The 25,000-nt window shown below is 40.4% G+C and overlaps 2 protein-coding genes across 4 annotated transcripts in view; one reads left to right on the top strand and one right to left on the bottom strand.

The window, feature by feature from the left end:
- Positions 1-25,000, bottom strand: part of LOC136840735 (retinol dehydrogenase 13-like) — a 256,460-nt gene that overhangs the window by 162,577 nt on the left and 68,883 nt on the right. The window lies entirely within an intron of this gene.
- The window catches only part of LOC136840730 (myosin heavy chain, muscle-like), a 24,044-nt gene continuing 498 nt past the window's right edge, over positions 1,455-25,000 (top strand). The window contains exons 1-22 of the mRNA XM_067107548.1: positions 1,455-1,558; positions 6,245-6,849; positions 7,074-7,101; positions 8,100-8,202; positions 8,520-8,609; positions 8,993-9,155; positions 9,680-9,783; positions 10,469-10,606; positions 11,238-11,507; positions 11,952-12,122; positions 14,473-14,806; positions 15,212-15,264; positions 15,388-15,475; positions 15,818-15,935; positions 16,704-16,821; positions 18,665-19,138; positions 19,409-20,295; positions 20,874-20,952; positions 21,236-21,481; positions 21,631-22,418; positions 23,135-23,588; positions 24,533-25,000. The exon at positions 24,533-25,000 is cut by the window's right edge and continues 498 nt beyond it. Of these exons, the coding sequence (XP_066963649.1) occupies positions 6,342-6,849; positions 7,074-7,101; positions 8,100-8,202; positions 8,520-8,609; positions 8,993-9,155; positions 9,680-9,783; positions 10,469-10,606; positions 11,238-11,507; positions 11,952-12,122; positions 14,473-14,806; positions 15,212-15,264; positions 15,388-15,475; positions 15,818-15,935; positions 16,704-16,821; positions 18,665-19,138; positions 19,409-20,295; positions 20,874-20,952; positions 21,236-21,481; positions 21,631-22,418; positions 23,135-23,588; positions 24,533-25,000 (5,682 nt within the window). The 5' untranslated portion in view covers positions 1,455-1,558; positions 6,245-6,341. The remainder of the gene's footprint in view (positions 1,559-6,244; positions 6,850-7,073; positions 7,102-8,099; positions 8,203-8,519; positions 8,610-8,992; positions 9,156-9,679; positions 9,784-10,468; positions 10,607-11,237; positions 11,508-11,951; positions 12,123-14,472; positions 14,807-15,211; positions 15,265-15,387; positions 15,476-15,817; positions 15,936-16,703; positions 16,822-18,664; positions 19,139-19,408; positions 20,296-20,873; positions 20,953-21,235; positions 21,482-21,630; positions 22,419-23,134; positions 23,589-24,532) is intronic.

Raw genomic sequence — 25,000 nt, 5'->3', positions numbered from 1 at the left:
TATAGCATTATACCGAGATCACCGAAGGATAGATCTATTTTTGGTGGCGTTGATTATACGCTGTAGAGAAAACTCGCTTGCGCCGAGGAAACTTCGGTGCATTTTTTACTTGTTTATTTACATTGCTAATGTTTGGTGAACACCTCATCTAGATTACATATAGCCGGCAACTTTATGACAGACCTCAGAAGCTTCAAATTAATGTCTTCGAAGAAAGTAGCATTAGGCATCTCTGCGTGTGCTATTGCTGGATTAGTGGAGAGTGAACAATTCTTATCATTCAATTCTTATAATATTATGAAGATAAAATTTCCACTTGAAGACAAAGTCTCATTCGAATCGGAGGAATGGAAATTGAATTCTGAAGGAGTAATGGGATACACAAACACATTCTTATCTTAATAATAATGAAAACTTTATAAATCTACTAAAGCCTATTGAGAAGCTCAAGATTCCTACAGATCCTGGTTTGATTGATTGACTGAATATAGAATTTAGGACAAGATTCCTACAGATCCTGGTTTGATTGATTGATTGAATATAGAATTTTGGCCAAAGGCCAAGCACTGGGACCTATGAGGTCATTCAAAGGAAAATGGAAACTGACAGTAAAGGTTTTGAAAGGCGTAACAGGAGGAAAACCTCGTGTGCTGCACTGTGAATCAACTGTTAAGAGAAGTGGAAAGTAAGATGGATGAAAGAGAATATGAATGGAGGTACAGTTAAAGAAACGAAAGGGGTTGCAGCTAGGGGCCGAAGGCACGCTGCATGAACCTTAAGTAATGCCTACAGTGCACCCGCATGAGGTGCATTGACGGCAGTACCCCACTAGAGGAGAACCTGGCTTGGGCATTCTGCCTTAAGAAGCCAATTTGGAGCCTGGAATAAGTATCCACGATCGCGAAGATATTTTCTTTGTCACCAAAACTGTGACTACGTTTTTCTGTGTGAGGCTCAGAAGGTCCACACCAGGCCACCTAACTTATTAATTCATAAATCTATTTTAGTTTTTAAATAAGTGAGATCTCTTCTTTCTGTATTCCCCTTTACCTTCTCTTACTTCCTAATGAGCAGCATATTCTCTGGAAGCTTGAATTTCAAGTCAATGGCCCCTGTGGTGGGGTTGTTCCGTATGAATAGGGTGCACCCTCTGAATAATAATAATATATCTAATAATAATCATCAATATCTACAGATCTTCATTCATTGTTTTATAATGACGGCGGCTTCAGCGAGCTTCTCGGCGACCGAAGGCGGTAATCCGATCTGGAGATACTTCGAAGGGCCAGCCAGCGCCCGGCCAAAACACTCCCCAATACGTGTCTATAATTAAACATACCTGTCATAGCCGATATGAGGGGACTTGGGCTGTAATGGAGAGGGGCATGCAAAAGTGGGCAGGTGGGGCACTGGGGGGTCGGGGGCATGGCCTGCTCCCTGACCACCCGTCATTGGGTCGGGTATATGAACGGCATGACACCGGCGCCCTCCTTCAGCTGCCCTCCACATCGGGCTCCAGAAGGTGGCGTGTCTGTGGTGGTGTTGGAAGTATCGTGTTGTAAGTAGAAAAAAACGAAAATATAAGACAGTTGGAAGTCGCTTTTGGAAATCTGTTTTGTAGTGAAGGTGAATTTTATCTCCAGTGGGAATATGCCTCCTCCGGCGGGGTCGGGGAGCCTTTTTTTTTTTTTGCCCGGGGGGCTTTCCTCGGAGGTGTCCGGCGGAGGAGGCGGCGGGACCGCTTAATTAATCCTCCTTCCAGACCGAATATATGCGGTTAGGTCTCTTTTTCCGTCGCGAAGTTGAGATGTTGCTGAGGTCAAGATTGTCAGTTTAGTATCTTGACGGAGATTAACTGAACCTTGATGTCGAAAACAAACATGAGACAAACGAGCCATTTCAGTACCTGATCTCTGAGAAGCTTTCGTAATTTGAAGCATATAATATAAGAATAATAATTACTAAATTTCCTTAATAAACAGCGGAAAGTAAAAGAAGCATAGTAAAGTAACAAGAACATTTGAATTAGGAAAAAATGTAAGTTCATAGATCACATTACCGTAAAAAATATTAAGAAACCTTGTTACCTTTGTAAATGTTGTGCCTCTTGGCCAAGTGCTGGTGGCACTCCCGGTTTCGACGTAACTCCAAATCTTAAGAGAACCAAAATGCTGAGACGATTAAAATAACTAAACGAAAATCGCCATTTCAGATTATCACAATTCGCCACATAATCAAGGCCACCGAAAATCTTTCGGTGGTCTCTGTATAATGCTGTATGAACCGCGGCCCATGAACCTTTAACCACAGCCTGGTGGTGGCCTGGCCTATATCATTGCCAGATGCACGATTATGGCTGACTTTAACCTTAAATAAAATGAAAACTGCTGACGCTAGAGGGCTGCAATTTGGTATGTTTGATGATTGGAGGGTGGATGATCAACATACCTATTTTCAAGCTTCTAGCCTCAGTAATTTTTAAGATCTGAGGGCGGACCGAAAAAGTGCGGACGGACAGACAAAGCCGGCACAATAGTTTTCTTTTCAGAAAACTAAAAAAGAAATTCTCCAAGTAAATGATTCAAGCACCAGTTTAAATTTCTTGATCATAATTTGTGCGATAATATGGCTAACGTTCGCCTCGAAAGCTTTATAAATGTTACGAATGGTGTTAAAAACATTATGATTTGGGTTTTCCTGAATTTTCCGCTCTCTCGAGTCACAGAATAACCAACGGGAAGTTCAGAATTCCTTGACAAACTGTCCCCAATTTTAAAATGTAAGCTAAATTCATAAAGCGTGTGTTACAGCTAATTAGTATTCTAGTTGTTTTTACTAGTGATTAGCAATATTCTGCATCGACAACAAACGAAAACTCTGGATAAATCTGAAAAAATTAAATATTTGAAAGATTTTTTTTCAAAGGTGTATCTCCACTGATAGGCATTGAAAAGTCTTAGAAAACAAGGGGAGAAATGGTCCAAGTTTATTCCCAGTTCATTCCGAGATTTATGTCAATATTCCTAATTAGACTTAGCAAGTCCATCTTTCCCTCTGATGTTGGACATCAGCCATTTCCCTCATCAGCCTTTTTCCAGCCTTTCCTAAAAGCCTGACTTTGCAAATGGCGTCCAGTTTTTCTCTCCGTCAGTTCTTCCGCTTAAAAGACGAAAGTAATACTTTGATATAGAAACTGCTTATGTTTTTCAGCTTCGTATAGATACTGAAAGACCATACAGAGTATTCTGTGCGTATTTATACATACTCGTGTGTGTGTTTAATTCAGTGATAGCTGCATAAAGTTAAAAAGTCCTGCTTATGGAAACAGTAGTGCATCTTTTGCCAGAGGCGTTGAAGTTCTCTCATAGGTTGACTTGTAAGCGTGTGAGCCAGCTGAGGAATCTGAGTTTGCTCTGACTCGGAATACGAACCTAGGCTTCACATAGATGGAATACGAACCTAGGCTTATATAGATGGAATACGAACCTAGGCTTACATAGATGGAATACGAACCTAAGCTTATATAGACGGAATACGAACCTAATCTAACGTTAGATATATAAGAACCTAGGCTTACATTGATGGAATACGAACCTAATATTAGGCTTATATAGATGGGATACGAACCTAGGCTTATATAGATGGAATATGAACCTAGGCTTACATTGATGGAATACGAACCTAGCCTCACATAACTGGAATACGAATCTAGGCTTATACAGACTGAACACGAACCTAGGCTTACATAGATGGAATACAAACCTAAGCTTACATAGATGGAATACGAGCCTAAGCTTGCATAGATGAAATACGAACCCAGGCTTTCATAGATGGAGTACAGTACCATGACGCGCTGTGGACTCTTTTCACTTCAAATATCGCATACGCCACTTTTGGGCTGCTCTGTGACCAAGAGCTCGTGCTGGCATAAGGCCAGCTCAATCAGAAACAACAAAAATAAAGCCGAGTACTCGATCTATGAAAGCGTAGGTTCGTTGTTAGAATTTTGTATTTTTTAATTGTTTTCGATCCCACGTTTCGGTGGTGGGTTTTGCTGTAGGGAGAAAATGCCTGTAACTAAAAGACTCACTAATAATTCGAGTTATTCTCTTTTTGTCATCTTTTTATTTGTGACGTGAAGATGTCTGGCAGTAACAATCTATACCCTGATGCATTGTTAATCACTGTCTATCTCAAAGTTGGAGAAAAAATTAATCTGTTTTTTCTTTCATAACAAATTAAGAGAAAATAAATCTCTTTTGCCTTTAATAACATGTCAAGTAAAAATAAATCTCATTTGTCTTTCATAAAAAAATAAGCAAAATCAAGTCTGTTTTGCCTTTGATAACAAATTAAGTAAAAATAAATCTACTTTGCCTTCATTAACAAAGTAAAAATAAATCTGTTTTGCCTTTAATAACAAATCAAGTAAAAATGAATCTACTTTGCCTTTAAATACATGTTAAGTAAAAATAAACCTGCTTTGCCTTTCATAAAGAAATAATATTGCTTATGTTTTATGAAAGTTTTAATGAAATATATTTTATTTCATGTATGTGCATTCATGCACTGTTTGTTTGTGTTTGTTTGTGTGTGTGCGTGTGTGTGTGTGTGCACATATTTAGAGACATGAATAAGCCGGAACCCATAAGAATAATCACTTAATCACTTCCACCAATTGTTTTAGTTATGTACCCTCTTAAAAAAAGCAACTCTATAAATTTATTGGGATGAAAAGGTCCATTGTGCAATAGATGGTGATATCCTGCCCTATGCCAATAACACGCACACACACACACACACACACACACATATATATATATATATATATATATATATATATATATATATATATATATATATATATATATATATACATATATATATATATATATATATATATATATATATATGTATATATATATATATATATATATATATATATATATATATATATATATATATATATATCAAACACATCTCCCTTTTGCAATATGACGCCACCCATTTTCCCTCTGAGGATCATCTCTAACAATAACAACTTGGCCCTCCTGAGCAAATAAAAAAAAAACCTTTTGACAATCAACCCCCAACATCATCATCCCTCGTCAACACCACGCACGGAAGCATCACCATGATCTTCATCATCATTTTTGTCTCTTGCCAAAAACTCTGGCAGAGGCCATAATTCACAAGAAGTCGAGACCCTCTCCGGCGGACTAACAACTCATCTGATCTAGATTTATCTCCCCTCTCCGGTTATTCTCGAGTAAAAGACCTTCTTAAATTGAAGCCCTGTCTCTGAAGGGCCCTGTCACATATCAACTGAATGCTGTAGAGCAGAGAAGAGGCATTCCCCGGCCTCTGTAACATCAGTAGCAACAGCAGCAGCAGCGTAGGGGAGGGTGGGGTGGGTGGGGGAGGAGGGGTTCCTCAGGTGACACCTGGAGATGCTTATCCCCACTGCCGGCTCTCGCCTCCGTTAAAATAGCGGCGGTAAGAAAGAGGGGCTGCCAACCCTTCCGAATATGGCCACAAGCTCATGACAAGACACAACGAGGATGAAAGATGGAGAGCCAAGTTGGGTTGAGGGGTGATGGAGGCTGCTCATTAATAGAAAGAGAGGGAGAGACAGAGAGACAGATGTATCTAAAAAAAGTAAACAGTCTTGCTAGTTGGACGAAAGCTATAAGCTTTGTACGTATGTATTTTTAGTAAACTTTGTTTTTCTTACCTCACATAAAAAGGGGTTGAGAGACAGATAGGGGGAGGAAACAGCAACGGCACCTCAAAACGTACGTAAGGGACAATGAATAACGAGGGAGTGAAACATGTAAGAATAACAGCAGAATTTCTGGGACTTCATGAATGACTCTGCTGATAAATGACTAAGAAACATCAACTCAGAACAGCCACACTCCATTTATCCAATGGCTAACAAAAGCAAGAGTTAGCAGTGAGACCACAGAAGATATTATATTATATATGTATATACACATACATAATATAAACATATATATATATAATATATATACACACATGTATATATGACATATATATTCGGTACATATAGATATAAATATGTATCTATCTATATAATATATATGTGTATCTATTTCTATAAAGTGTGTCTGTCTGTGAAAACGCAAAGGTGCTCATGTTGTAAAATGTGTCGTTTCAGGCTACACATTTTTATTACACGCATCACGTAACGAGACATTTTCCTTCTTTCCTCCTCCCTCAGGGAATCCACAGAGCCCGTACTGCTTCGAAGTACTCGAGAGTCTGACTTCAACACCGAACGCTAAACCACCTTCGCCACCAGCACCACCACCACCACCATGCCTGGCCATATCGTCAAGAGCACGGGTCCAGACCCCGACCCCAGCGAGTACCTGTTCGTCTCCCTGGAGATGAAGCGCATGGATCAGACCAAGCCTTACGACGCCAAGAAGTCCTGCTGGGTGCCCCACGAGAAGGAAGGCTTCGTGGCGGGCGAGATCCAGGGCACCAAGGGCGACCTCATCTCCGTCTACGCCGACGGCGACACGAAGAACTACAAGAAGGACCAGGTGGCCCAGATGAACCCGCCCAAGTTCGAGAAGTGCGAGGACATGTCCAACTTGACCTACCTGAACGACGCCTCCGTCCTGTACAACTTGAAGTCTCGCTACGTCAACAAGCTCATCTACACCTACTCCGGCCTCTTCTGTATTGCCGTCAATCCTTACAAGCGTTACCCCATCTACACCAACCGTACTGTCAAGATCTACCAGGGCAAGAGGCGTAGTGAAGTGCCGCCCCATATCTTCGCCATCTCTGACGGCGCCTACATGGACATGTTGCAGGGTGAGAAAGCACTTTTTTTTTATTCATTCTTTCCTTATCAGTCACTTATTTTGACTGATCCCATCTAGAGTAAATCTACAATATCAACCAGGACAGCAAAGCTTTCAATGAAGTACAGAAAATGACTAAGATCACTGTTATAAATCTGATAAACTGAAAACTTGAAGGAATGCTTTTGTTTATTTAAAGTTATCGTCATCGAAAATCTTTCTCTCTTTCCACAGGTGGCCAGAACCAGTCTATGCTTATCACGTAAGTAATGGGACTACTTTTTTGTCAAGAACACTAATATGCAAAGTACTTTTTTTAACCTTTGTAAAATCCTAACACATATACTGACTGAAATCAGTATTGATGTTAACTTATCTACATTTTATATATATGTATATAAACACACACACATATATATATATATATATATATATATATATATATATATATATATATATATATATATATATATATATATATATATATACATATACATTTATGGAGCCTTTTATATTTACCTTCAAAGCTTCAAAAATCATCTATGATTTATGACAAAGTTAAGACTGCAATTCCCATATGCTATTCTGGCAATACAGTGTCTAAACTGCACCCAATACTGTAAGTGAACGAAATTTTGGCTGTCTCATTTTGCATGGCAGCTCAATTAATATCACACAGTTTTGGAAGATAAAATTCAGTTACATTAAGATTGATTTTTCTTTATCTCTTCCCAAGTCCCAATATCCAAAACTACCTAGAAAATAGATCTTTCTTTAGAAATACTACGTATAAACATCCAACATTTTAGGGATTGTTTTGGTATTGCCTTTATAACACCTTTACCTACTTAACAGCAGAGAAAAACTCTGTTGTCCAAAGTATTTAATTTCATCGTAAGAGAGACAATTCCGTAGGAGAATAGTTTTGCCGTCAGTGCACCTCACGCAGTGCACTGTAGGCATTACTCAAGGCTCTTAGCAGCGTCCCTTCAACCGCTAACTGCAACCCCTTTCATTCCTTTTACTCAACCTCCGTTCATAATCTCTTTCTTCCATCTTACTTTCCTCAACCCTCCCCTAACAATTATTTCATAGTGCAACCGCGAGGTTTTCATCCTGTTACACCTTTCAAACCTTCTTACTCTCAATTTCCCTTCAGCGCTGAACGACCTGATCGTAGGTCCTAGCGCTTGGCCTGTGGCCTAAATTTAACGTTCCATTCCATCGCAAGACCCACACGAGATCTCTTTCCTCCTGCAGAGGTGAATCCGGCGCCGGCAAAACAGAGAACACCAAGAAAGTGTTGACCTACTTCGCCTACGTCGGCGCCACCACCAAGAAGAAGAGTGACGAGAACAAACCCGTGAGTATCTGAAGGATTCCGGAGCTCCTTATGGAATGAATTCAGAGACCTGAATGCCATGATAGTTATTGAAGAATTAGAAGACAGTAGTCAATGGATACTTAGTCACTACAATTTTACTGAAGAAGTAGAAGACAGTAGTCAATACGATACTGAGTCACTAAAATTTTACTGAAGAAGTAGAAGACAGTAGTCAATGAAATAATGATTTACCAAAATTTTACTGAAGACGTAGAAGACAGTAGTCAATGTGATTTACTGAGTCACGAAAGGTTGGGGGACTCATATTCACGTATGTTACCTGACGCTCTTTGCAGAACTTGGAGGATCAGATCGTCCAGACCAACCCTGTACTGGAAGCCTTCGGTAACGCCAAGACCGTCAGGAATGACAACTCCTCCCGTTTCGTAAGTAATGGACATGTGTTCGAGAGAGAGAGAGAGAGAGAGAGAGAGAGAGAGAGAGAGAGAGAGAGAGAGAGAGAGAGAACCAGCCTTAATAACACTGCTCGATCTAAGGCATTCTGAAAAGCGAGCTGGTTTCAAGAGTATCAACACAAATGGCAAATTTATTCGTGGCCTTTACCAAAAAATACCGTCATTCTTCATAAAAACAATTCCCATCTTTGTATAAAATCAATTCAAAATTTATACTACAAAACGCAGTTAATCTAAATTTCTAACGTTAGAATGAATGACGGAAAAACATGCAAGGCTTCATTAAACTTCAGCAATGAATATTTCCAGTCGTTTCCAAAGATGGCTTTTATACCTCTTCGCTTCTTCAACAGGGTAAGTTCATCCGTATCCACTTCGCGCCCTCTGGCAAGCTGTCTGGTGCTGATATTGAGGTCTACCTGCTGGAGAAGGCCCGTGTCATCTCCCAGCAGTCTCTGGAGAGGTCCTACCATATTTTCTATCAGCTTATGTCTGACCAGATCGGCTGGATTAAACGTGAGTTTTCCAGCACTTAGTGGGTACATTGTCTGCATATGTAATATTGTACATGAACACGTATATATATATATATATATATACATATATGTATATGTGGGTATATATATGTGTACATAACATATATATCTGTATATATATATATGCATATATAATGTATATATATATATTATATGCATATATATGTGTATGAATAAATATATATGTATATATGCATATACATATATATACATGGGTGTGTGTTTTTGTGTGTGTATTTAATACTTGCTTATTTCAACAAGGACGATGTAACAATATATTCCTAGTTGCCTAGTTGCATACATTTATATCATTATCAGTTAATGATCGTGAATCAAGGAATAAAACTATCATACTATTATTCATGCCATGAAACTATAATACTATTATTCATTCCAGATGCTTCTACAGAAACATCTGGATTCATTCCCCTTGCTTTTTACGTCAAATTCATCTTCTTCCCTTTTTTTTTTTTGTTTTTCTAATTTTTGTTTTATCCCTTCCAGCAAGCTGCCAGCTGAGCAATGACATCTATGATTACCACTTCGTGTCCCAGGGCAAAGTCACAGTAGCCTCCATCGACGACAAGGAAGAGATGCAGTTCACAGACGTGAGTTTGACAATCGTTAATAATAATAATAACAATAATAATAATAATAATAATAATAATAATAATCTTTAGAAGCTTGAATTTCAAGTCATGGCCCCTATACAGTGTTAAATATTTCCATATGGGTAGGTTTCATCTCCTGATTAATAATAATAATAATAATAATAATAATAATAATAACAATAATAATAATAATAATAATAATCTTTAGAAGCTTGAATTTCAAGTGAATGGCCGCTGTTGTGGGCTTGTTCCATATGAATAGGTTTCATCTCATGAATAATAATTAATAATAATAATAATAATAATAATAATAATAATAATAATAATAATAATAATCTTTAGAAACTGTAATTTCAAGTCAGTGGCCCCTGTGGTGGGCTTATTCAATATGAATAGGTTTCATCTCATGAATAATAATAATAATAATAATAATAATAATAATAATAATAATAATAATAATAATAATAATAATAATAATAATAATAACCTTTAGAAGCTTGAATTTCAAGTCAATGGCCCATATGGTGGGCTTATTCCATGTTTCATCTCATGAATAATAATAATAATAATAATAATAATAATAATAATAATAATAATAATAATAATAATAATAATAATAATAATCCGACGAAACTCCCCCAAATATCCTTTTCAACCACTTCCTTTGCTTCATCCATTACAGGATGCCTTCGACATCCTGCGTTTCTCCAAGGAGGAGAAGACAAACGTCTACAAGATGACAGCAGCTGTGATGCACTTCGGCGAGATGAAGTTCAAGCAGAGAGGTCGAGAGGAGCAAGCAGAGGCCGACGGCACGGAGGTACGGCTTCCCTTTCTCGTCTCGTGAATCACTGTGAAACATCCATCGGAATCATTCTCTTGCAAGGAATGATGATGATTTCCCCTTCGTCGTTAGCATGAAGTGACAATTCAATCTCCCTATTGCTATAAATCAAATGATGATTTCCCCTTCGTCGTTAGCATGAAGTGACAATTCAATCTCCCTATTGCTATGATCCAATGATGATTTCCCCTTCGTCGTTAGCATGAAGTGACAATTCAATTTCCCTATTGCTATAAATCAAATGATGATTTCCCCTTCGTCGTTAGCATGAAGTGACAATTCAATCTCCCCATTGCTATAATCAAATGATGATTTCCCCTTCGTCGTTAGCATGAAGTGACAATTCAATCTCCCCATTGCTATGATCCAATGATGATTTCCCCTTCGTCATTAGCATGAAGTGACAATTCAGTCTCCCCATTGCTACAATCAAATGATGATTTCCCCTTCAAATTCAATCCCCCTCGCCAACCCTTACCCCCATTTGCTAAAATCAAATGACGATTTCCGATCACCTTCTCTCGTCATAGTCGACGCTTCATGATGGCAAAACCGTTTCCCTCTAATCGATCAATTTTCGTAACTTTTTCCTTTCCCTCTTCCAAAGGCCGGCGAGAAGGTCGCTGGCATGTTGGAAACAGACGCTGCCGAGCTGTACAAGAACCTGTGCAAACCAAAGATTAAGGTCGGTGCCGAGTTCGTGACACAGGGCAGGGACGTCAGCAAAGTGCTGTACTCCGTGGGTGCTCTGTCCAAGGCCTTCTTCGACCGTATGTTCCGATGGCTCGTCAAGAAATGTAACGAGACCCTGGAAACCGGGCAGAAGAGAGCCATGTTCATCGGTGTGCTGGACATCGCCGGCTTTGAGATTTTCGACGTAAGTGCAACGGAACCATTTCAAAAGGAGTGACAATGCTCTGAGTGTTAGCGAACTTGTTTAGAATTAGCAATACTTTGTTTAGAATCATTACATGAAATTAGTATTATTCATAAGCATTCAGAAATGGTTTACGTGTTTTAAGATAGCAAGTATTCAAAAGATTGTTTTACACGCGCAGAGAAATGGCTTATTCTAGTATATGATCATAAAATGAATCTTCCATCTTCACATTTATTTAATGAATGATACGTTTTATATTTTCATCGTGCATTTGTATAATGTGAAATGACATCGTCCTATAAAAGCAGAAGTAAAATACTGTTGACAGCCCACGGGAATCTGACAGTCAAAGTTTCTTCTCACGAACTGTTTGTTTATTTCCGTGCAAAGCCCGGTCTTGACGAATTCTGTATGCCCTTCTAATTTCTTTGGCGCAAACAGTTCAACGGCTTCGAGCAGATTTGCATCAACTTCTGTAATGAGAAACTGCAGCAGTTCTTCAACCATCACATGTTCGTACTGGAACAGGAGGAATATAAGAGAGAAGGCATCAACTGGACCTTCGTCGACTTCGGTATGGATCTCCAGGCCTGCATTGAGCTCTTCGAGAAGGTACCGGCTGTTTTTCGTCTATAGAAGGAAACACAGGGAAAGAAATGTCATTTCTCAATGCAGATATAGGACTCATGCTTACTCTGTTTAGCCCTCTGGTACTCTGAGACCGAAGGTGTCCCAGGGCTATCTGAATGCAGTTATAGGACCCATGCTGACAGTATTCCTCCCTGTGGTGCACTAGGACCTCCTCTGATTACATGATTTATCTCCACTCCTTTCTCCACTCCCAGCGTTCTTTACAAGCCCTTTCTGACCTTAAATGCACCATCTAACTTTTTCAGGAATGTTCACATAAAAAGAGTCGAGAAACCCTCACGAGTTCTATTTTGGTATGAATCCAAACCTTTTTTATATGCTCGCTCCTTCTCCAACCACCAGCCACCCCTAAACCCCTGAAAGTCACAAAGGACCTGTTTTCCTCTGATCCCAAACTGACAGCAAATCCACCAGATTCCCTGTATCACTCCCAGTGAGCACAAGACCCTTTAAAAGCGAACGTGCCACTTTAAGAGTAAAACTGATACCTTTTTCTGATCAACTGTTGGGTAGTTAAAAGTCAATAAGGAACTAGTGCTTGCAAATTTTTGGGTAATGATTGTATTGTGTCCTCTTTGATTCCTCTCTGAGATTGTCACGGCACGTCATACAAGTTCTAAATCAGCAGAACGGAGTCTTGCTGAAGGTAGAGTGACTGACTATTCAGGCGAGACTTGGAATATTTCTATAAGTTTGGAATTCTCTTTGTAGTAGAGTCAGTGTTGTTTTCCTAAAGCAGACATCAAGTCTCACCTGAGTAGCCAGATATTTGATAGACAGAACACCGTGATTCCTTGGTGTAAAATATATCCCTGACAAGTATTATCTGCATACATTCATACATTGCATGTTTGCATTTCCTTGAACGTAACTGTTTATGTCAGAGTGAGTAAGCATATGACTCACGGTGTTCTTGTACTGAATACAACTATGACTGTATTATAATTTGCCTGTTTACATATTGCATGCTCAATAACCACCATTCCTAATTAAAACTCTACAATTTAAAAGGAACGTAGAGATGACGAACAGGAAACAAGATGCAGCATCCGAGAGCCTTCAAATCCTCATTCAGTTGATAAATCATCCCCAACCCCCATCGTCCAAGAGCCTTCAAATTCATCAGTCAACTGATAAATGCTATCCCACCCCCCTCCCACAATCTTCGTTTCCCCGAAAATAAAGCTCCAAAAGTTTTAGGTTCTAATGATTATGCCTCACCAGATTTGGCTCTTTCTGACAACCCCTGAAGCCCCCGTGTCCAATAGCCGAGAATATAATTCGATTGAGTTCCCTCCCAAAATTCTCAGTGTCGCTTCCACAAAAAATACCGACATTCCCCTTAAAATTTTGTCCTGAACTTAACTGAGTAAGACTTGCTTCACCTCCATAGGATCCCAAATAACTTGTCCCCTCCCAAACTTTCCACCATCTCCACTTCCCCCAATAAAATGCATCTCTAAAACTCTTCGTCTGATGTCTGTCCAATGAAAGCCGCCTTTTGCCCGAAGCTTTCACATATGTTATCACTCGTTCTTCGACAGTGGCACTGGGCAGCCTGCTGTAATTTCTCTTGAGGGATTAAAACCAGGAGAGAAGAAAGCTTCCTGCTTCGTTTGCCCCCCCACACACACAAACTCTCGAGCACTGACCGTCAGCCACAAGGTAAAATGGAGCGCGCCGTCAAACAGGAGAACAGGACTTTTATAAGCAAATGAAAGACATTTTCATGGGGAATTTGAGTGCCTTTACCTACGTTAAATCATTAGAGTAACATTTCCCTTCCAAAGGTCATATACCTAGAGGAACATAAGCATTATCCATTTGATATTCAGTCATATTTTTCGAAAAGCAAGTTTTAGTATTACCTTCAAAGTTCATGCTAAATGCAGTATTTTTATTGGCATACTGATTCTTTTAAATTTTGATTCCACTTCATACTTAAGGGCTAACTGCTAACAAAAAGTAGGTACTGTAAGTATTATTGTATTTTTTTTCACTGAATAACAACAGAAAAGATATTTCAAGTTGGAAAGCTTACATATTTTACTAAATTATTTTGCTCATATTCTGCTTACTAAATCATCTTGTACATAGATCTCATCCTAACGAATCAGTGACTGACAAATGTCTGTGAAAAGTAAGAGACTAGAGGCCTGAAGTACAGTAAGTCGTAATTAATAAATTTGTAGGAGTGTTCTAAGACAAAGAACTTGAAAGAGGACATACTATAATGTAAGAAAGCTATATGAGACTCCATCGTCAATTCCGGTCCTGATCTCGTCCCGACTCCCTTCTCTGTCCTCGCCAGCCTATGGGTATCTTCTCCATCCTCGAGGAAGAGTCTATGTTCCCCAAGGCTACCGACAAGACCTTCGAGGAGAAGCTCAAGACCAACCATCTGGGCAAGTCCGCCGTGTTCATCAAGCCCAAACCTCCCAAGGCAGGACAAGTCGAGGCCCACTTCGCCATCGTCCACTACGCCGGAACCGTCTCCTACAACCTGTCAGGGTGGCTCGAGAAGAACAAGGATCCCCTGAACGACACGGTGGTCGACCAGATTAAGAAGGCCGGAAACGCCCTGGCCGTGGAGATCTTCGCGGATCATCCCGGACAGTCGGCGCCTGCGGACGCGGGTGGCAAAGGTGGTAAGTGCTAAGTACTAGCTCTGATTGTATCCGATTTGTCACCAACGCGAATGATAGAGTCGCTTCAAGTGATGGTTTTGTTATAACAAATAAATTCTCTTATTCGTTACCAATGCTTGGAAAAGTTTAACTCGCCTATTTTCCTTCTCATTGCAGAGTTAGGTTCTTGAAACAGGACGTGCCAGTACCCCTGGGTAGTGCAGAGTCAGCTCCTGAAAATCAACGTCGATTTCCATGTTATGCGGCAGCTGATATTTTTCTCTCTTCTGCCCTTCGAAGATCAGAGATCAGAAAAGAAAAGTTTAAATGTTTGTCAGATATATTCAGATATGTGAAAATACAGGAAACTTTCTTCCGTGACAAAAAGCTAAATAAATTTGAAATTTTGTCTTCCCTTCACAGGTGGTCGTGGTAAGAAATCTGGTGGTTTCTCTACCGTGTCTTCGGCTTACAGAGTAAGTTGATCATACGTTAATATCCGAACATCTGTGACATTGTATATAGTAATGCACACCATGTCACTGAGGACGTGGATACTCCTGGATAATCAATAACGTCTGTCTTCTTCCCACCTTTAGGAACAGCTGGCTAAGCTCATGACTACCCTGAATGCCACGCAGCCTCACTTCATCCGATGCATTGTGCCAAATGAAACCAAATCGCCCGGTAAGTGTGCAGTTGTCAAAAAGTTAATCTGTACAACACAAGAACTGCGTCATATTTCCTATCAAGGATCTTGTAGAACAGTATCTTATATCCCTTGTTGTCGAGGCTTGAAAAAATCTGTTTATATCCCCCTGGCTGTGTTTATTGTTGCTTTAATGGCAATATAAGTTTAACTGTTGTTATAATCCTCATCTACAGCCGCGACGGAGTAGATGGTCTTCACGTTACTTAGTCAAGCGCTAGAATCCCTGTAAGAACTATAATAACCCCTTCTACTACTAGGCTATGGAATTTACCACGTATGACGTTCCTCAGACTATGTCTTCTCTTCCTCCCTCTCAGGTGTCTGCGACGCTGCTCTGATCATGCATCAGCTGACTTGTAACGGTGTGCTTGAAGGTATTCGTATTTGTCGAAAGGGCTTCCCCAACAGGATGCCGTACGCCGACTTCAAGCATCGGTACGGGAATTTAAATTCATTCTTAAGTCCTTCCCACCTACTCTATTACAACCTATAGGTCAGAGATGAGAGAGAATTTCCAACCTCATATTAGAGTATGAACTGTCGAACTTCTCCAAAGTTCCAAGTTATTCCTTACACAGAATAGAGTTCTTCACGTATACTCTATTCTCTATTACAATATAGGTCAGAGATTAGAGAGAATTTCCAACCTCATATTAGAGTATGAACTGTCGAACGTCTCCAAAGTTCCAGAGGTCCTTTATTCCTGAGGATGTCGTGAAATTGGAACTTCAAAAGTTCAAGCGACGATGCAATGCATTACCCTAATGCTATTCTCCTTGCATTTTAATACATTTTTATCTATTTATTAATTTAATTTTTTCTTTTTAATAAGTGAGATCTATTCTTTCTGCAATTCCATTTACCTTCTCTTACTTCCTAATGAACACCATATTCTTTGGAAGCTTGAATTTCAAGTCAAAGGTCCCTTTTGGTGGGCTTGTTCCATATGGATAGGGTTCATCTTCTGAATAATAATAATAATAATAATAATAATAATAATAATAATAATAATAATAATAATAATAATAATAATAATAATAATAATAACATTGGATAATCAAGGAAGTAGAGTATTTCCTCTTGAATGACACGTTTAGGTCAAATTATTTACATTCAATAAGTTACCAACGTGTGTTTGTGACATGTGTGACTACCAGACCTAGAATAGATGTGTAATAAAATGTCCTCCTTTTCGCTTCACAGTTACCTCATCTTAGCCTCCAAGCCCATGACTCAGTGTAGCAATGACAGGGAGGCCGCAGGTGTCTGTTTGACCACTGTCGAGTTGCCTGAGGAGTCCTACAGACTGGGTCATACCAAGGTAAGGGTCGTCCTATACATAGCCGCAATGACTGAAGGATATAGGGGTTTCAGGCCAGGATGTATGTATGTATGTGTATATATATATCGTGTATATATGTGTGCGTGTGTATGTATGTAGTGTGTGTACATTATATATATACATATACATATATATATATATATATATATATATATATATATATATATATATATATATATTGTGTATATATATATATATATATATATATATATATGTATGTATATATATATATATATATATATATATATATATATATATATATATACATATATGATGTACACAGTAGTTAGAAATCAGTCAAAAGTTTTAAATGATGTCTACGATCCACAATGAATAATGTTAAGCAAAGACTAAATTAGTTAGAACTAAAATCTATCCATAAAATAGTTGGTTGTCACTTAACAGTTATTAAAAAATTATTTATCATTAAAAACAACATATTCTCAAAGACATCTAATGTGATTTACAAAACTAGAGTACACAGGCCTACGGACAGTAAGATTAAAAACAGCTTACACAGTGTCTTCTGCCAGAAACGTACCATTACCAGAACAAGTATACACCTACACTCAAAAATACATATGGCAGTGTACGCAGAGTTCAGTAAGTGACTCAGGTTTACAAGTGGCTATCGTACTGAAAATCAAAAGCTTCATACACTAATCAGCAGACGAAACACAATGTGATGTGATCAATTTAGTAGAATTAAGTAAGCTTAGTAAATAATTATACCCCAAGTTATCACATGCTCCATGTTCTTTGATGTACCAAATGTTCAAGCACAGACTCCCCGTTCACGGAAAGGCACTAATGCATTTATGTCCCTAATAGCGGAAACAAAGTGGGTCGATAATCCCAAGGTCCTTCTCGGTCGAGGAACCATTCCGACGAACGTCGAGTTTCCCCTAGTCGACCTCGGGATGGACGCGAAAGCCTGGAAAGTCCATGTTTTGAATTGGGACTATAGTGCAGCTGCAATTGTTTGTATCAAAGGTTTTCTTTGACCGTTAATCCCCCGACTGAAATTTTAAGTTCTTTCCGTTTTCCCCAGATTTTCTTTTTTGCAATTTACCATGGTTTCGCACTCATCCGTCTTCGTGACCTTTAACACCCTGACCAATTGGAATTTGTTGCATCATATTTCTTTTTTGTTATTTTTCCATAATCTCGTGTAAAGGCCGCCGCTAACGCTCTGTTATACCTGCGCAGTTATGCCTGTACAGTCAACCTGTGCAGGCAAAACTGAACCCACTAACGTTCAGTTTTGCCTGCACAGGCATAACTGCGCGGATATAACTGAACGTTAGTGGGTTCAGTTTTGCCTGCACAGGCACAACTGCGTGGATATACCTGAACGTTAGTGCGTTCAGGTTTGCCTGCACAGGCATAACTGCGCAGGTATAACAGTGAGCGTTAGTGGCGGCATCAAAAGCTTAACCCAAATAATTTTCCCTTGGCAATGCTCTCACCCCTGAACATGTATTTATACGCTTCAGTTACTTTAATGTCTTTGCTGATGATGACAATGATTTCTCCCTCTGCTTTCTGAAATCTGTTTTGTTATTGTGAGCAATTATCCAATAATTGCATGCTTCCCTCAGCAAACGCTAAGACATGTAATTTTGATAACGAATCATTCGCTTTGACTTATTTAAAAAATAAAGTTTCTGAATGGCCCCAAAGGCACCAGTCAGTCAGTATTTTTGAGGACTTCTTATGCACTTCATTCAGTATTCTGCCACATAAACCTTTTCAGACTCATAATTACCCATGTGCTTATGATAGGCCTAAGCGATTGCTAAGTTTGCAATGTAAATTGCAGGTCTTCTTCCGAGCTGGTGTACTGGGTCAACTTGAAGAAATTCGAGACGACCGACTGGCCAAAATCTTGTCTTGGTTGCAAGCCTGGTGCCGTGGTTTCGCCAGCCGCAAGAACTACAAGAAGTTGCAAGAGCAGCGCATCGCCTTGTGCGTCGTCCAGCGCAACATAAGGAAGTTCATGCAGATGAGAACCTGGGCCTGGTACCGTCTCTGGCAGAAGGTCAAGCCTCTCCTCAACGTCACCAGAGTCGAGGATACGATCCGTGACCTCGAGGACAAAGTTGCCAAAGCAGAGGAGAACTATGAGAAAGAGCTTAAACTCCGCCAGGAACTGGAGGCAGCTAATGTCACTCTGCTGGAGGAGAAGAACAATCTGATGGTAGCTCTCGAATCAACGAAAGGAAACGTGTCAGAATATCTCGACAAACAGGCCAAGCTCCAGAGCCAGAAGGCTGACCTGGAGGCTCAGCTCAACGTGAGTTCCTGTGATATTTAGCCGTGCTACGTCAATTCGAATTCCAGTTTTGAAAAACCCAGAGATTTAATGCCTAGTTACTTCATTCCTTTTTTACAACTCAACTTTAAAAAACTTTAAAAAGCTTTATAAAGCTTTCAAAATGTTCTTCCCTTATAGATGATAGGATTAATAATGAATACATTATTAATTTAGGCAAATATTATTGTACATACTATCATTCACTGGTAAAAACGACCTGTAACATAATCTGTAAATATCTAATTATAGGAAACAACTGAGCGTCTTCAAGCAGAGGAGGAGGCCAAGAACCAGCTGATTCAAGGCAAGAAGAAGACAGAGCAAGAATGCAACAGCCTTAGAAAGGATATCGAAGACCTTGAGCTCACTATTCAGAAGGGAGAGCAAGATAAAGCCACTAAGGACCACCAAATCCGCAACCTTAATGATGAAATCGCCCACCAAGACGAACTGATCAACAAAATCAACAAGGAAAAGAAGCATCTTCAAGAATGCAACCAGAAAACGTCTGAAGATCTCCAGGGCATTGAAGATAAGTGTAACCACCTCAACAAGGTCAAAGCAAAGCTTGAGCAGACACTAGACGAGTTGGAAGACTCCCTGGAACGCGAAAAGAAGCTTCGAGGTGAGATAGAAAAGGCAAAGAGAAAAGTCGAGGGCGACCTCAAGCTCACACAAGAAGCAGTGGCTGACCTGGAGCGCAACCACAAGGAGCTCGAGCAAACCATACAACGCAAGGATAAGGAAATCTCATCTCTCGCCAGTAAGCTGGAAGACGAACAAGGCTGCGTTTCCAAAACCCAGAGACAGATCAAGGAGCTGCAGTCTCGTATTGAGGAGCTTGAAGAAGAGGTCGAGCATGAGAGACAAGCCAGAGCCAAGGCCGAGAAGTCCAAATCCCACCTGGGTCGCGAGCTGGAGGAACTGGGCGAGCGTCTTGACGAGGCCGGCGGTGCCACAGCCGCTCAGATTGAGCTGAACAAGAAGAGGGAAGCTGAACTGATCAAGCTCAGGAGAGACCTCGAGGAAACTAACATTCAGCACGAAGCAGCGCTCGCTAGTCTTCGAAAGAAGCACAATGATGCCGTCGCTGAAATGTCAGAGCAGATCGACCACCTTAACAAGATGAAAGCCAGGTGAGTGTCTAAGTAATTTTTCTACTTCAGTAAAGCTGATGATTAAGTACTTCGAAAACAACTCTCCAATTGATAAGTACTACTAAAAGATATTAACTGAAAATACACTCTCTCAGAGTGGAAATAAAATTAATAAGAACCTTACCTGACCTTACCTAAAACTTCGGGTCTTAATCTAACCATGGTACTTCGCTTCTATACCTCCAGCCTACCTACCCTTGCCTTGGACACCGTGTCCTATACCTAGTTTTATGGGTACTCTCATCATTATATTTACTGTTACCGGAAGAGAATAGTCACTTCCATATTTTTCCTGTAATAAATTGAATTCTAAAAAACTTTAGCCTTTTGGATACAAAAATTGAACCTAGATATCTTCCAAAAATATTTCTCCGCAGTGATAATAGATTTTATATTAAAAGAACAAAGATCTTACAGCATGGATAATTGTCAATTTTTAACGGCAATAATTAATAGTAATAATAGTCAGTAATAGCCGTGCATTACAGATGAGAATTAAACATGTTTTAATATGCGATTTTAAAGCCTTAAAAAACTTAACCTCTTCCCCACTACAGAACTGAGAAGGACAAGGATTCCTTGAAGAGGGAGGCTGATGATGCCAAGGCTGCAATGGATGGTCTCACAAGAGATAAGGTGCGTGTGGTGTTCACTAAAAACACTACTTACATCAGTTCATTGCTAGTCAAAGTAGTTATAGCTATTTCAGTTAAAAAGAAAAATTACTACAAAATCATTTTATGTGGCTAACAATTCAGTTATGGAGCTGAATGTATTTCCATTCATGCAAGGGTTTGCCATCCTTCATTCTGAAGCAACAATCCTTTGGAAAACGGTTCACCTCCTATAGAAATTATCATTATTCATCTCCCTTGAACACCACTCCTTAACATTCCAAAAACCTATGATGTTTCCACAGGCTGCAGGAGAAAAGATGAACAAACAGCTGCAGCACCAGATCAACGAGATCCAGGCCAAGCTCGACGAAGCCAACCGAACACTCAACGACTTCGATGCCACCAAGAAGAAGCTGGCTGTTGAGAACGCAGATCTCCTCCGACAGCTGGAAGAAGCCGAGAACCAAGTGGGCCAGCTGTCCAAAGTGAAGCTTTCTCTCACTAATCAACTTGAAGATACCAGAAAGCTTGCTGACGAGGAGTGCAGGGTGAGAGTGATAGCTCTTCTTTGGTTCTAAGGAGAATGATGTTAGAAATGTTTCCTTACTAGAAAATGAAGCTTAACTTCGCTTCCAAAATCCTAACCCACATTCCCAGTTGCAGAGCTTAATGAATCAATGAATCAATTCTTTTGCAGGAAAGAGCAACTCTCTTGGGTAAGTTCCGCAACCTGGAACATGACATCGACGGCCTCCGCGAGCAACTGGATGAGGAAAACGAGGCAAAGGCTGATGTCCAGCGACAGCTGTCAAAGGCCAATGCCGAAGCACAGATGTGGAGAGCCAAGTATGAATCTGAAGGCGTGGCCCGTGCTGAAGAACTTGAGGCTGCCAGACTGAAGCTTTCTGCACGTCTCGACGAGGCCGAATCCCAGATTGAACAGCTGAATGTGAAGAATATGCAGCTTGAGAAAACCAAACAGAGAATCAGTACCGAGCTGGAAGACATGCAGATCCAGGTGGAGAGAGCGCAGACTCTGGCGGTTGCCGCTGAGAAGAAGCAGAAGAACTTCGACAGGATCATCGCTGAGTGGAAGATGAAGGTGGATGACCTGGTCGCTGAGCTCGACGCTTCCCAGAAGGAATGCCGCAACTATTCCACCGAGCTGTTCAGAGTCAAGGCCGCGTACGAAGAGAACCTCGACCAACTGGACACTGTTCGTCGCGAGAACAAGAACCTCGCTGATGAGATCAAGGATCTCATGGACCAGATCGGTGAAGGCGGTCGCTCCCTTCACGAGATCCAGAAGAACAACAAACGCCTTGAAATCGAGAAGGAAGAGCTGCAGGCAGCTCTTGAAGAGGCCGAAGCCGCGCTTGAACAAGAAGAGAACAAGGTTCTCCGAGCTCAGCTCGAACTCAGTCAAGTCAGACAGGAAATTGACAGACGCATCCAGGAGAAGGAAGAAGAATTTGAAAATACCAGGTAAAATCCTATTCAAGTAATTATGAAAGGAATATACATGCATGCATTCATATATACATATACATATACATATATATAAATATATATATATATATATATATATATATATATATATATATATATATATATATATATATATATATATATCTATATCTCTATATATAGAGACTTTTATTACTTTGAACAATTAAAACTAAGATTCATGTAGCAACTGATCCATAAAACTATAATCACTAAATATATCACAAGAGCATGAAACCCCAAAAAGTAAGTATAGTACAGAGAAATTAATCTTATTGCTGCGTAAACTTTGCTACAATCTGTAATTTCCAAACTTTGAAACTTATTGTTAATGGTATATATAAATTCTCAGCCCTGCAATGTACCAATTCCTCTTGTATCTGTTCTAGAATAGGATCTTTTACCCATATTAAACTCAATTCAGTAAAGCTTATAAGGAAAAATTGACCGGAAATTTCTCATTAAACAATTTTCCATGAATTTTCGAATTCGGTTCAGTTTTGGTCTTAGTTCAATCCAAAACCCTTAAAGGCATTTTAGCATCGTTTCAACTCAGAAAATTATATGACCTGCGAATTCACCTCATTCCAGAATTTCTCATGACTTGACTAAGGTTTCATTCTGAGATCCACTGTTTACCACCTCTTTTAAGAATGTCGAATTCACCCTGACCTACAATTTCTCTCCCTCGTCAGAAAATGCCACCAGCGCGCCATCGAGTCCATGCAGGCTTCCCTCGAGGCCGAGTCGAAGAGCAAAGCCGAGGCTCTCCGCATGAAGAAGAAGCTCGAGTCCGACATCAACGAGCTCGAGATCGCCCTCGACCACTCCAACAAGGCCAACGCGGACCTCCAGAAGCACATCAAGAAGCTCCAGGGAGAGATGAAGGAACTGCAGATGCGCGTGGAGGAGGAGCAGCGCATGGCCTCCGAGTACCGAGAGCAGTACGGCATCTCCGAGCGCAGGGCCAACGCCCTCAACGGAGAGCTGGAAGAGTCCCGCACCCTCCTGGAACAGTCTGACAGGGGCCGCCGTCAGGCTGAGTCCGAACTCGCCGAGGCAAATGACCACCTCAATGATCTCACAGCCCAGAACAGCTCCCTCATTGTCGCTAAGAGGAAGCTGGAGGGAGAAATGCAGACACTGCAGGTAGGAACCACTGGGTTTCTGTCACTGGAAAACAATTCGTCCCTCTTTGGAAGAACTGGCGCATCCCATTTTTTTTTTTTTTAAGATTCTGAGTTTTCCAGCCAGTGTGTCTCAATTTTTGACACTCCATAAATATCAAAACTTCAGCTGTCTGTGTTGTCACAATTTCAAATCAAATCTCCCCAAAATATGAGCTAATAAAAGCTGGGATTAATATCAAAATATTTGAGGCCCATTTTCTCAGGATGGGGAAAAATGGCTTACGGCAGTTCGTCAAACTAGGGATGATTTGGTGTTTCTTATTAAATAGGTATCAACCTCCTTCAAAATTCTCCTCCATCGCAGTCTTCAGTGTTTCTCCTATTCAAATTATTTGACATTAGCCTTTAATTATTATGTTATTATCTAGGTGCCTCAACATTTCTCTCCTATTTTAATCTTAACTTCTTTCCTCAGAGGCCACTGGATTTTCAGTTTTCTCTCTCTCTCTCTCTCTCTCTCTCTCTCTCTCTCTCTCTCTCTCCTCTCTCTCTCTCTCCAACCTGCTAATTTGCTCTCATTTACGCAAACAGACTAAACTCACCATAGATACATATCTATTTCTCAATGTTAAAGATCGTCTAAGTGATTAAAATTCATTGATTATATCTCCAATCTTTTCCTTAACTCTGAATACCTAAGCTAGAAGAATTCAGAATGCAGTCTCGCTATCTGTTCATCTATTTATCTATACACACACACATATATATATATATATATGTGTGTGTGTGTGTGTGTGTGTGTGTGTGTGTGTGTGTGTGTGCGCGCGCGCATTTATCAAAACGCACAAACACATACTAGCACACACATAAACTCACTATTGCAACTCTGGCAACTGCATGTTTATAGATAGGAAGAGGTCGAGTTATTTAGTGTAAGACACTCGCCCTCATTCTCCCTAACAGGCTGACCTAGAAGAAATGCTGAACGAGGCCAAGAACTCCGAGGAGAAGGCCAAGAAGGCCATGGTCGACGCCGCCCGCCTCGCTGACGAGCTCCGCGCCGAGCAGGAACACGCCCAGACCCAGGAGAAGATGCGCAAGGGCTTGGAAGTCTCCGTCAAGGAGCTCCAGGTCCGCCTGGAGGAAGTCGAAGGCAACGCCCTGAAGGCCGGCAAGAAGGCACTGAGCAAGCTCGAGACCAGAGTCCGGGAACTGGAAGGCCAGTTGGACGACGAGACGCGCCGTCACTCCGACGCCCAGAAGAACCTGAGGAAGTGCGAGAGACGCATCAAGGAGTTGACCTTCCAGTCCGACGAGGACAAGAAGAACCATGAGAGGATGCAGGACCTCGTGGACAAGCTCCAGCAGAAGATCAAGACCTACAAGCGCCAGATCGAGGAGGCTGAGGAAATCGCCGCCCTCAACTTGGCC

Source organism: Macrobrachium rosenbergii, chromosome 8 (assembly GCF_040412425.1).
Source record: "Macrobrachium rosenbergii isolate ZJJX-2024 chromosome 8, ASM4041242v1, whole genome shotgun sequence".
Classification (NCBI taxonomy): domain Eukaryota; kingdom Metazoa; phylum Arthropoda; class Malacostraca; order Decapoda; family Palaemonidae; genus Macrobrachium; species Macrobrachium rosenbergii.
Note: the sequence above shows the minus strand (reverse complement) of the source record. Positions and strands in the feature narration are given on the sequence as shown.